Source organism: Mesitornis unicolor, unplaced genomic scaffold (assembly GCF_000695765.1).
Source record: "Mesitornis unicolor isolate BGI_N332 unplaced genomic scaffold, ASM69576v1 scaffold24457, whole genome shotgun sequence".
Taxonomy (NCBI): domain Eukaryota; kingdom Metazoa; phylum Chordata; class Aves; order Mesitornithiformes; family Mesitornithidae; genus Mesitornis; species Mesitornis unicolor.
Window position 1 is genome coordinate 12,915 of NW_010198756.1, and position 11,693 is coordinate 24,607.

The following is an 11,693-nucleotide window of genomic DNA, read 5'->3' on the forward strand; positions in this document are numbered from 1 at the left end:
CGCTGCAAAATAGCACATTGTGGGTAATTAATCACTTCAGATCACAGGCTCTTTACCAAAAGTTTTCAATCATTTTTCCCTGTTTGAAACAGAAGCATCAGAGTTACATGACATACTTCATCTCCTTTCAATACATCTACCTCTCTGCTGTTCCAGAAAATGCAAATTACCCATGTATTGCATGTGACAACTGCTTGTAGTTTTAAGTTACTTAAGAATGACAAAGATGGGCAAGACACAGAAACACCTGGGATGACTGAACGCCAACTCATCTTTCTTTCACAGCGTGATAATGTGTTCTGTGGTGCCATCTCGCAAATGCCAACATTTGTGACAATATGCATTTGTCTACAGGTGAGTTATAACAAAAACTGATGACAAATCCTACAGTCATAAGTGCCTGCTTGAAACATGGCTGAGCATCCAAAGAGCAGGGAAGAGGATTTTATTCTTCAACAAACATTGGCTCCCAAATACTTGGCAGTGCCTGACTTCATACTGGATTTCAGCTACAAAACTGCTTTAACTTTATTTGGCTATTTTCTCTGAGGGAAAAAAAATAAGCGGAGTTTTTAGAATACTCAAACTATTCTTGAAGGATTGAAATTTGGCAAGAGACTGGATATAGACAGCTGAATGAGGGCTTGGCTACAGTTTACTGCCAAATGCATGAGTGTTTCTGAAGCAATCTTTTAAAAACCATTTAATACCCAAATCCATATTCTCTCAGTCTTTTGGAGTTTATTGTGCCCATGTCTAGCTCAGCTGTTGCAACAGAAAGAACATGTGTAAACAGACCTGGATAGTTTGCAGGTACCAGCATATTGCAGTAAGGGTGATCTTCAAACGATATTTGTTTTAATGTAAATATTTTAAAATAACTCATAAAAATTATATACTGCACTGTTACAGAATTGGTAAATGGTATTTTAAACATTATATTTAGGTTAATGATAACTGAATTTGTAGATAGTACAAATGTGGACTACAAGGGAAGTTACATAATATTCTAAGGAAATGGTGGTTCCCTAAGGTGTCCTTTACTTTTTTGTAAAAAAAACCTTTACTTGAGGTTGTCCCTTATTTCCAACCCAAAACAACAGCTGAGGTATCTGCATAATTGGCTTTTGCTTTAAGTGACATTCAAAGGCCAAATCTGTAAAACATGTCCTGCTTTCATAGAGACTCAACGCTCCTGATGGACCTCTCACAACTGCAGGGATATTGGGCCATGTCTGTACCATGGGAAAGCCGCTGGCAGGATGCTTCAGCTAGCCAAAATTGCACTGGCTGGAGAACAAGAGGCAAAGCAGGCACACCACTGCTACTACCACCAAGGTAGTAAGATATATCTCATTAGAGATAAGGCTCAGTGTCACATTAACCCATTCAAATTGCTTTCATGACTACCTCTTTGTGGTGCTGCATCTCATTGCTGTGGATGTTCCAGTGTGGGTCTATGCAAGCTCAGCGCCTTTTCATGTACTCCCCCGTAGCTTAAATTATTAATTTATTTTTGTTTAGTCCATTATTGATTTATGAATATTAATTCAGCAAAATGCTGTGGTGTTTGCAGTTCAGTATGGATGTCACGTTTCACAGTGAAAGCTGGAATACAGTAGCATATCTCTGTGAGTAAATGAGGTCTGTACTTCATTGCAGACCCCTCTGAGAAAATCCACCATGGGAACAAAGGACACTGCATCCTCTGTGCTTAACCATATTTCACCCAAACCAGCTTCAATCTGCACGGCACAGCTGCTTCCAGGTGCAAACATGTATGAGTCCTACCAAAATATTTGGCTATAGCACATGCTAGTTCAAAGGGAGAGTGCTATGAGCATGGCTATATCACTTCTGAGCTGACAGACAGAAAACTCCGCCCACACGCGGCTGGGTGGCCTCTCAGGGCATGGCAGGATGATGGTTCAACTCTACATGGCTCTCACAGCACGTTGCGGGCAGCTCTGACAGGCCCCAGGCACTGCAAGCCAGAGCCACGCACAGGGAGTGTTTGTAAGGCACAGCCAAATCAAAGCTCAGGTTTTGTTCTTCCACTAAGGCTATACTCAGATCATACCATATTTTTAATGGTAAATCTTTGTGTTTATTTTCCCCTGCAGTTATGTCCCAAAAGGGGGGGGGGGAGAGCAGTCACATGTTCTTTATTGCCTTATCTTTAAAGCAGCTAGAGGATTTTTTTTTTAATTGTAAAAAATAAGCTATCATTTTATTTTTAAATGGAGTGTGAGAAAAGACGTTTTCAGCCTCCAGGTGGCAAGTTTCAGAAGCAACCATCCTCTCATGCAAATAGTTCCCTGGCTTGTCTCCTGTATTTACCTGCCATAATGCAAATCCCTTAGGAGACAGAAAGGTGTAAACACAGCTGTGAGATGCTCCTGCTGGTGGGAAGTGGCAGGAAGGAAGGCGTTAAATGCCGAGGGTAAACAGCACCCGATTTGTTACCTAGTCAGCAGGGTAGAGAGGATCCCACAGATAAACCCAGCCTCCAAACTTCTCCCCAGCTCAACTGGTTATTGCTTAGTGGCAACTCTTACTCATCTGAATCTAGGTGGAGCTCCCTTCCTCCATCCCTCCCCTCTTCCCTGCCGTGTCCTTCCTGACTGAAAAGCTTTTCTCAAATATCTGCACGCACGCACGCTCACAGGTACAGGCTGTCGCTTTCCAGGAGCTTTGCAGAAGCAGCCTTTGCTTCGCATCACTGAGTCCGTGGCAGAGACGGCCATCCTCGTCCCACCACCCTCCCCCGGCCCTGGAAGATGGTGAAATACGGCCTTGACTACACGCGGTGCAGATGGATCCTACCCCTGCTCCTGGGCATAGGCGTCATCTTTGGTATCATCGCACTGGCAGGCAATGGCTGGCTGGAGTCGCAGACCTTGCCCTACATGCAGCGAGCGTCACTATGGGAGAGCTGTCAAAGGCCTTCGCAGGATGGGGAATGGACCTGCGAGTCCCTCATGGATTACGGTAAGTGCCTGCAAGGGTGCCGGAGAGCAGTCTCTGAAGCAGTGGGTCACATCTCCAAGCTCTTCTTCCCTCACCTCTCCTACCCTTATTGCCTACTATCTGGCATTTAAATATGAAGTTACAGGCAATAGGGACTGTCACTGAAACACATCAAAGCTTTTGACTAACAAGATGAAGGAAAAAAGTTGCTTTAGGTGGTGGGTTGCACAGTACAAAAAACCATACATGGCAATGTCCCAGTGCAGAAAATGTTACAATATTTTAAGTTTTCTTCCTCGCTTAGAAGAAGCTAGTAACCTCTTCTCACTAATTACTGCTTTCCAAAATTTAACAGCTATGGCTGATCAAATGTCCAAGCAGCAAGTTTTGTGGGTAAGCCTGGCACTAGTGTGATAAACCAGTCTTGAGAGCCAGCAAGAAATGGGGAGGCAAAAATGTAAGATGGTAGAAAGATATTCCCAGGGAGTGTCAGGCTGCAAGAATGCTGCCCTGAAACTGCTCTGGTAGGTGGGTCGTGTGAAAGAGTCTCCTTGTGATTGCAAAAGAAAGATGAAAGATGAAAGAATTTCTTGTTTGTACTGAGTTTTGACTAAGTACACTATTAACATATTGACCCAGGTGCAACCTTCAGCTTGAAAATATGAAAACCACCAAGTCTGAGAGAACAGGCCAAGAGTAGGATCACTCTAGATGTGCTCTCTCTTTTTTTTTTCCTTTTTCTTTTCTATATATGTTATTAGTCACAGTCTGAAACTAGGTATTGTGAGTGATGGGCTGTTAGGCTGAGCCAGGAGGAAAGTTCAAATGTTCTTACAATTTATGCTATTTCAAATTGAAAGGAAGAACATTTTATCTAAGGCTCAGAGTCTCAACTGCTTTTGTTGAAAATGAGCATAAAAACAATTGCAGAAGCAGTCTCAGGGATCATTTATTACAAGTTTTCAAAATTGTTCCTGAAAGTTTATAATCTACAGTCAAACTCTACCTTCTACGCACAAAATTCAGTTGTAATGAGTTAACTGTAGCAGGCCTCTGTGAGTGTGGGACTCCAGGACAAGACTGGCTGCATTCAGCATCACAGCCAGTCCTGCCCCCAGAGCTCCTCCATCACCTGCATGGCTGGGCATGGATCAAGCTAGTTTGCTGCCTCTGGCTCAAAGCGCTGGAGAGCAGAAGCAAGACCATGATGCTTAGCAAAGGGCTTCTCAGTCCTGAGTTTCCATGAACAGTGAGCCCTCCTCCTGATCTCCAGGTTGAGCACTGTCTGTGTCATGAATGCCAGCTTTAACTGGACAGAAAATATTTAGAAGTTTCACCTTGCTTCTCTTGAAAATACAAGAGAAATTTTACCTTGCTCCCAGGTCCTACATGGTTGTTTGGCATTTCACTTCCTTCCTTATCCTGCTTCACTCTGACATGCTTAAATGCAGACATGCAGTTATGTGCAGAGTTTTACGCAGGATAGCATCTACAGAGAAACCAGGTAGGTCATCCTCTACGTGGACTATCCTGCAATGTCCGGGATTACCATGAATCACATCCACAGTAAGCCAAGCACTTCTAACATGTTAGAAATGTTGGACTTAGTACACACATGGAGAATATTCTCCAGCACATACATTAAAGACTTAGCTGATGCTTCTGAAAGCATTAGAAGTGCTGTTCATGTACTACATTATGCTCTCAATGGGCATGCATGTATCATTTGATCTCTTCAAGCTTACTAAATACCCAGAAAACCTAAGCAAATCCTCAAAATCCTCCAGGACAAAATTTCCAGATGGAAAAGGAAGATATGTCTGGGACAATGGGAGAATATGTAAAGCCTGTATGTAAAAAATGTGTGCACAGGCCAAGTGACAGTGGATTAAGCTGCCAGGCTTCTGCATCTGCAAGACTGTGCCATTACAACATAGATCTTGGCCAGTGCAGGGGTGGGTTATCCCTGACCCATAAGAGGGCTGTAGATCTGACTGTGAAGGTTGCAAACTCATGGCACTGTCCTGATCCTTTCCAGCCTGTTCCTTCAGACGCCTTCTCTCTAGAGGTAGGATATGTTCAGATCTAATCCTGTCCTCTGGTTTTCCTATCATTCTGTCCTTGCTCAGTTGGTGTGGTGTTGAAATTTTCCTTCTGGGACTCCTGCCTTTCCTCACGCAAGATGCAGATGCCTGATGCTGGTCTTGGATTCCACCCAAAAGACAAGGCCATGAGACAGCATCTCACTTTGCGAGCATCCAGGTCTTGTATTGAGCCTGTTCCTACCTGCCTCAGAGATTAAATATAGGACTTTAATAATTCTGGGATGACATTATCCACACTGCTCCAGAAAGGTCATAGAAAACAAGCATTCAGTATCGTGTTCTGTGGGATGTTAAACTTTGTCTTGTGGCAAGCTAAACACAGTGCTCAATAAACAGGGTGTAATTACACACCTTCCCAAGCACAGAGACAAAAGATGTGATGTAAACAGAAAGGACAGAAGTGTTTTACATCTTTCCTGAGATGAACTTGCAATTTCCCCCCTCTATTCCACAATTCCCATCTCTTTTTCTCTGGGTTTTACTCTCAGCTTCCCTGCCTAATCTGCCATGGACTGGGTAGCTTCTGAAATTTGGTCTTTCTGCAGCGATGGTTTCACTGACATACATGATATGCATGTGTACCCCAGCTGTCTTAATGCACCACAGATGTCTTCATCCTATCATAATTAGATATAATTGCAACGTTCTTGCAAGTTGTTCAATATAATGTACAGATTCAAACCAAATTCTCCACCTGCAATGTTTGTAATTCCTCTTGAATCTCTGCTGTTTGGCTTAACATACATATATACACAGAAGACAAAAAGCCAACATCCAACATTGAGGTCAGTCAGTTTGAAAGGCAAGAAGGTTGAATGTTTCACTGGTTGCACCAGTGGAGTCTGGAGTCTCTGAATAGTTGCTTAAGCTGTCAGAATTCAAAAGCTCACAGGGAAGACAAGATGCCAGTACAGTTTCGTTTTTTGAAAGGTGGGAGAGTAACTTCACCAGTGCAGTTATCTTCTGTGAAAGCATCTACATGCTCTAGACTTTCTGCAAAGTTTATGAACTCTGTGGAAAGTGAGACTGGGAAGAGTTTATACACTCTATTATCTTCTCCAAGCATTCAGATCTTCTGCTTTAACCATATGGCACTCATCTCGATTTTATCAAATGTTGTTCACTTTTCAAGCATATTTAGCTCAAATCAATAGAGTTTTCTGGGGAAAAGTACCTCGTGCATTAGGACACTTTCTAGAAATGAATGGAGTTTAGAATGAGGGACTGAGAGATGCAAACTGTAGCTCTGCAATGTTCCGGCACATGGAACAAATAAAGGTCTCAAGCTTATAACATGTCTGAACCTTTACAAAGACAAAGACGTTCTGGATAGATAATGAGCACAATGTGGAAGGTATCTGTCTGGAACATGGCTGAGCTTGTAAAGAGAATGCAGAGGTTAAATCCCTTCCTGAAGCTGGCACAGAACTCCTTTGTTTTTCTTGATTTTTGGCTATATACCTCTCTTAAACAAGGTGTGTCTTTCAGACCTGAGATACTTTTTCAGTGTGTAATTTATTCTGGTGCAAGCTTTGAAGATGTTTAAACCTGTGTGGGTTTGGTTGGGAGAAAAGAACGGATTTTATTTTATTAGTCCCAATGTGATGCACAATAAGATGAATAACTCATGGCTACACTTGTCCCACCTGGCCCTACAGCTCTTCCATGTACAGATGCTGCCATCAAATAACTGCAAGCTTAAGGCTCTAGAATTAGGTTGACATGGTTGGCACATTTGCATGGTTCAAATAGAGGTCTTAGGGAAAAAATCAGGAAAAGGCATTTCCACATGACAATTGGAATCCAGTTCTTCAGTTATTTTCAAAACATAGTATTAAATTATAGCCTTTTCCTAATATATGTGGAGGGTTTAGTGGCTGTGGAGATTAGTGAATGGATGAATGATTTTGCCATCTGGAAAGTACATCTTCCTACATCTTGTCTTCCAGGCAAATAATGGGTAACTATGTTCCAGCTCACTCTGGTTTTATTTTGGTCCATGACCATTCATACAATACTATGAGATAGGATGGCTAGTGTAGTATGATTATAATGGACAAAAATTTACTTCAAATATGGCAGCAGATCACGGAGTCATAGAATCAGAGAATGGTTTGAGTTGGAAGGGACCTTAAAGACCATCTGGCCAGGGACCCCTCCCACTAGACCAGGTTGCCCAAAGCCCTGTCCAACCTGGCCTTGAACACTTCCAGAGAAGGGGCATCCACAGCTTCTCTGGGCGACCTGTACCAGTGTCTCACAACCCTGACAGTAAAGAATTTCTTCCTAATATCTAGTCTAAATCTACCCTCTTCCAGTTTAAAACCATTACCCCCACTACACTCCCTCATAAAGAGTCCATCCCCATCTTTCCTGTAGGCCCCCGTTAAGTGCTGGAAGGCTACAATAAGGTCCCCCCAGAGCCTTCTCTTCTCCAGGCTGAACAACCCCACTTCTCTCAGCCTGGCCTCGTAGGGGAGGTGTTTCAGCCCCCTGATCATCTTCATGGCCCTCCACTGGGGTAGCTCCAACAGGTCCATGTCCTTCTTATGTTGGGGGCCCATGAGCTGGATGCAGTACTCCAGGTGGGTTCTCAGAAGGGAAAAGTGGAGGGCAAGAATCACCTCCCTCAACATGTTGGTCACACTGCTTTTGATGCAGCCCAGGATTAGGTTGGTTTTCTGGGCTGCAAGCACACATTGCTGGCTCACGTTGAACTTTTTGTCAACCAACATGCCCAAGTCCTCCTCCTCAGAGCTGCTCTCAATCCATTCTCTGCCCAGCCTGTATGAGTACGTCTACAGGATAAGTGAAAGAAGGTAGTGTTCTCAAGGAGAGAAATATTCTGCTTTAGTCTTGTAAGAACCCCAAAGAGGAATAGATTTTCTTCCCTGTTTTGTGTATATCAGGCTCTTGGGTCCAGAGAATCTTTTCTTATAATGAAGCACCATTTTTTATTCTGGAGGAATAACAACATGGAAATCACTTGCTAAAAATACGGAGCTAATCCTACAACAGTGAGGTACACAGTGTGGTCGGGAGCAGTCTCCAAGCAGAAAAGGACCTCTCTTACTACTACACCTGCTACTGGCCTTGCACTGCATGCCCCACAGCTCTCCCTCTGGAAAACTACCTTCTGCAGCAGACCAGTGACTCATCACATCTGTGGCACAGGACAGACTGGACACCAAGTTTCCCCCTTGCCACACTGCCTACATAAAAGTGTTTCGCCTTCCTTCATGTTCCCATCATATCTGACAGTCAGAACCTAATCCCAGGTGTGAAGAAGCCCTCATTTGCCTCAAGCTTAAGCAAGTGTCCTGAGCAGAGTGACACGGGGATATTTCCAGAGTGATGAGCTGGGATACAAACCCTCTCAGCAGGGCCTGGGAGGAGAAATAGGCTGTCCCGATGGCTTTGGCTTCCCAGGGCGTCTGCATGTAGAAACAGAAATGAAGCATACAATTGCAGACTTTCCCTGAAGTCAATGTTCTGCACCTAAAGGCTTTCACAATTTGGTAAAATTCAAGTAGATTTGTCAAAGTGTCCTTGCAGCTGGGAGACAAAGGCTGAGGAGGTTTCTGACCAGTGGGAGGGTTCAGAATGGAGCCCTGCTCTACCCTCTGTGCGTTGCCTGGAATACAGGGCAAACCTTGACGACTCTGACACAGGGTGAACTGAAAACAAGAGCTTGTTGCTGTTTCTGCTGCTTCATGAAACGAAACAGTTATATTTATATACAGTGATTGCTGGTAGTCTTAATGACAGTATATAGAGAAGCACATGATTTCCTAGGTCATCAGTCTCCTAAAAGTATAACATTACTTGGGACTAACCAGTGAGCAATGAGATTACAAGATTAGTTAGTTACTGATGTAGAAATAGCAATCATAATTCAAAACTTAGTATGCTAGAAAATACAGGCTCAATTAAAAGTATATAGTAATGAAAATATCACCACAACAGTATATTAAGGAACTCTGATGCAAGAAAGAAGGAACAAATTTGATTTTTCCCTACCTTGTAGGAAAAATTCTGCTGTTACTGAAGAGGTGTAAGAGAAGGGAATCAAGCCCAGAGCATTTAATTACCAAGACAATTTTCATTCCTCATTTGCAATCTCTAACATGCTTTCCCTTGTAATTTTAGGGTTTGTCCTTTTATATGTTTAGTGGCAGATTCATTTAATCAGACTCTTTTCTAAATAGTAACTATGCTCTTCAGCAATTAACTCTACAGAGAGCAATTGCAGATGGCATCCCACTGTTTGTTATCCAATCTCCCTTTAATAATTACAGTTAAATTGGGTGGAAAAATAGCAATCATGTGAAGGGTTCTCATCTCCCCATCAGGAGATATGGTATGCTGGTGTTGATGACTTTGTGAAGATCCTCAACACTTTACGTCATCGGGACCTTAAGTTGTTGAGAGGATGCCATTTGCTCACATACACAGAGGAAGCATCTCTGCTGAAATGGTATGGAAACTTGTGGCTAAACTCTCATTTCTCTTTACCTCATCTCTTCCTCTAGCTAATTGAGGTGATCTGATATAGCAGGGCTATAATAAACTCTCCATAGTCTGAACAGTGGTAAGGGCTGCAAAATGGATTTTGCATTCCACTGTAGGGTTCAACAGTCAGGTTACTTAAGCAGGAAAGCAGTTACTCAGGAAAAGAAGCAAAACTCTCAAAGCACTGGTTTTTTTACATTTCCATATCACTTCTCACTGACAGCTTGAATTGTTCTGAGCAACCTTCAACACATGGAGTCGATGAGTATTGTAATGCTGTGTTTCTTCTTTGACAAGCACCATTACAAGATCTCTCATCAGCCAGTAATTCCCTGAAACTCGTATTGGTTGTGGAATGATGATGGTAGCCTATGTCCCAGAGGCTTCTGGCTTCCTTATACTGTTAGTAAATAACACTTCAGGTCACACATGGTCCTGCTGAAGCACTAATCTGCAATTGAATACATCTCATGTCACCTGTTACGTGGAATATACACACTGTGCTCAAACCTGGCCCGAATGTTGGAAGCCTCTGTACAGTTCAGTAACAACCCCATCAGCAATAAGCAGCAAGTGATGAAGACTTATGCATTGTAAAAGCTATTTCAGTCACAAGAAGAGTAAATAGAGCTAGTGATGTATTTTATGAACACAAAGTACTATTTCTACTTATATGTTGGGGTATTTTTTATTTTGTTTGCAAATAGTAAAATTTTGCTTCTAACAGAAAATTAGTTCCAGATTCACAGCTGCGCTCTATCAGAAAGAAGCTCTCTAGTGCAAAAGGTGACTTTCAGCAAAGTTTCCAAAGTTTCCGAACAGTTTTCTCACAGCAAGAAAACTGCAGATCAAGAGTAAGGAGCACAATAATTGGTGCATATGGAAATAAGATGTAAATTCAGTGTTCTTCAGCCTCAAATGGCCATGGGAAAATAAAATTAAAAAAGAGCTTTTTGAAAAGGTTCAACTCTGGTGTTTCAATTGAAAGTCCAAGTTCATAGCCTTTGTTTTCATAGGCACTGATTCTGTTTAATTCACATTACATATTTAAACCCATCTTTAACTGAGGAGTAGTTAGGGAGCAGGTACATTGTGCTACTCTGTGATTAGTTGAGCTTCTGTGTATGTACTGATTTATCGATACCTTACCTGTTTTATTTATCTGACCTTCCCAACCCCCCATATACATATTCAAGTGTAAGTAATCTGGCTTAAATTTAAAATAAATAGGAAAAAAATAGGATGGAAAAAATGTTATAAAGTGTGTAAGACTGAGCTTTAATCCCGAGATGTTCCCAATGTATGCGACTGCTTCTGAAGATAATGTGAGATAGGGGTGTGAGATAGGGGTACTCCCTGACTCTCTCATGAGCAAACCTTTAATTTTGAGTCACTGTGTGCATATTATTTTAATAGCTAACTTACTCCCTTAGTGCTCCCTTTGATGGTGGCTTTACGCCCTCTGCCACTTCTGCTTCTCTAGTGCTAAGTAAGCATCAGGGACCAGCCCTCATTAATACAAGATTTTCAGAAGCCAGCTTCTAAGTCAAGCTTGTACATGCCTGGGCTTATGATGAGATGAATTTGAACCACTCCCTCAAGATGTAACTGCTCCTCCCCATAAATTCAAGTCAGAATAGCTTCTAAGTTGAATTGCTTACCTCAGTGAGAGAAGAGGTTTGCAGAAGTACGTAAAGCCTTGGGTGCAGGCTTTAACTGTAAATTTTTGTGAGTGAAGTCAGTGGTGGGGAATTAATAGGCTTTTCTTTAAAAGAGTTAAAGTCTACCAAGCCAAACTAAGCTGTTACCTTAGAACTAAGCTCTGGTCAAGACACTGCTTTCTGCTAATATATACTGTGTTTTATTGATAGATAAAACCTATGATGATAGATGATAGAACCTATGCATAAGGTTCTTTCCCCTACTGTTGTAGTCTAAGATAATTACTATGGGGTAATTAGAACTAATTCTTTCTCATTTATATGAGACTCGCTACTAATCACTGAGAAATGTTTGCGATGACATTATGTTACTGTGGATCTAAATAGCTCGTTCTCAGCTTCCATGGTTGTCTCTTAAGTAGTGGCAAGCTAAAAGCTGGTTCCT

The 11,693-nt window shown here is 42.1% G+C and overlaps 1 protein-coding gene across 1 annotated transcript in view; it reads left to right on the forward strand.

Annotated features, from left to right (window-relative positions):
- Positions 1-2,700: 2,700 nt before the first annotated feature.
- Positions 2,701-11,693, forward strand: part of LOC104544399 (p53 apoptosis effector related to PMP-22-like) — a 15,257-nt gene continuing 6,264 nt past the window's right edge. The window contains exon 1 of the mRNA XM_010189259.1: positions 2,701-2,991. Coding sequence (XP_010187561.1) covers positions 2,781-2,991 — 211 coding nt within the window. The 5' untranslated portion in view covers positions 2,701-2,780. The remainder of the gene's footprint in view (positions 2,992-11,693) is intronic.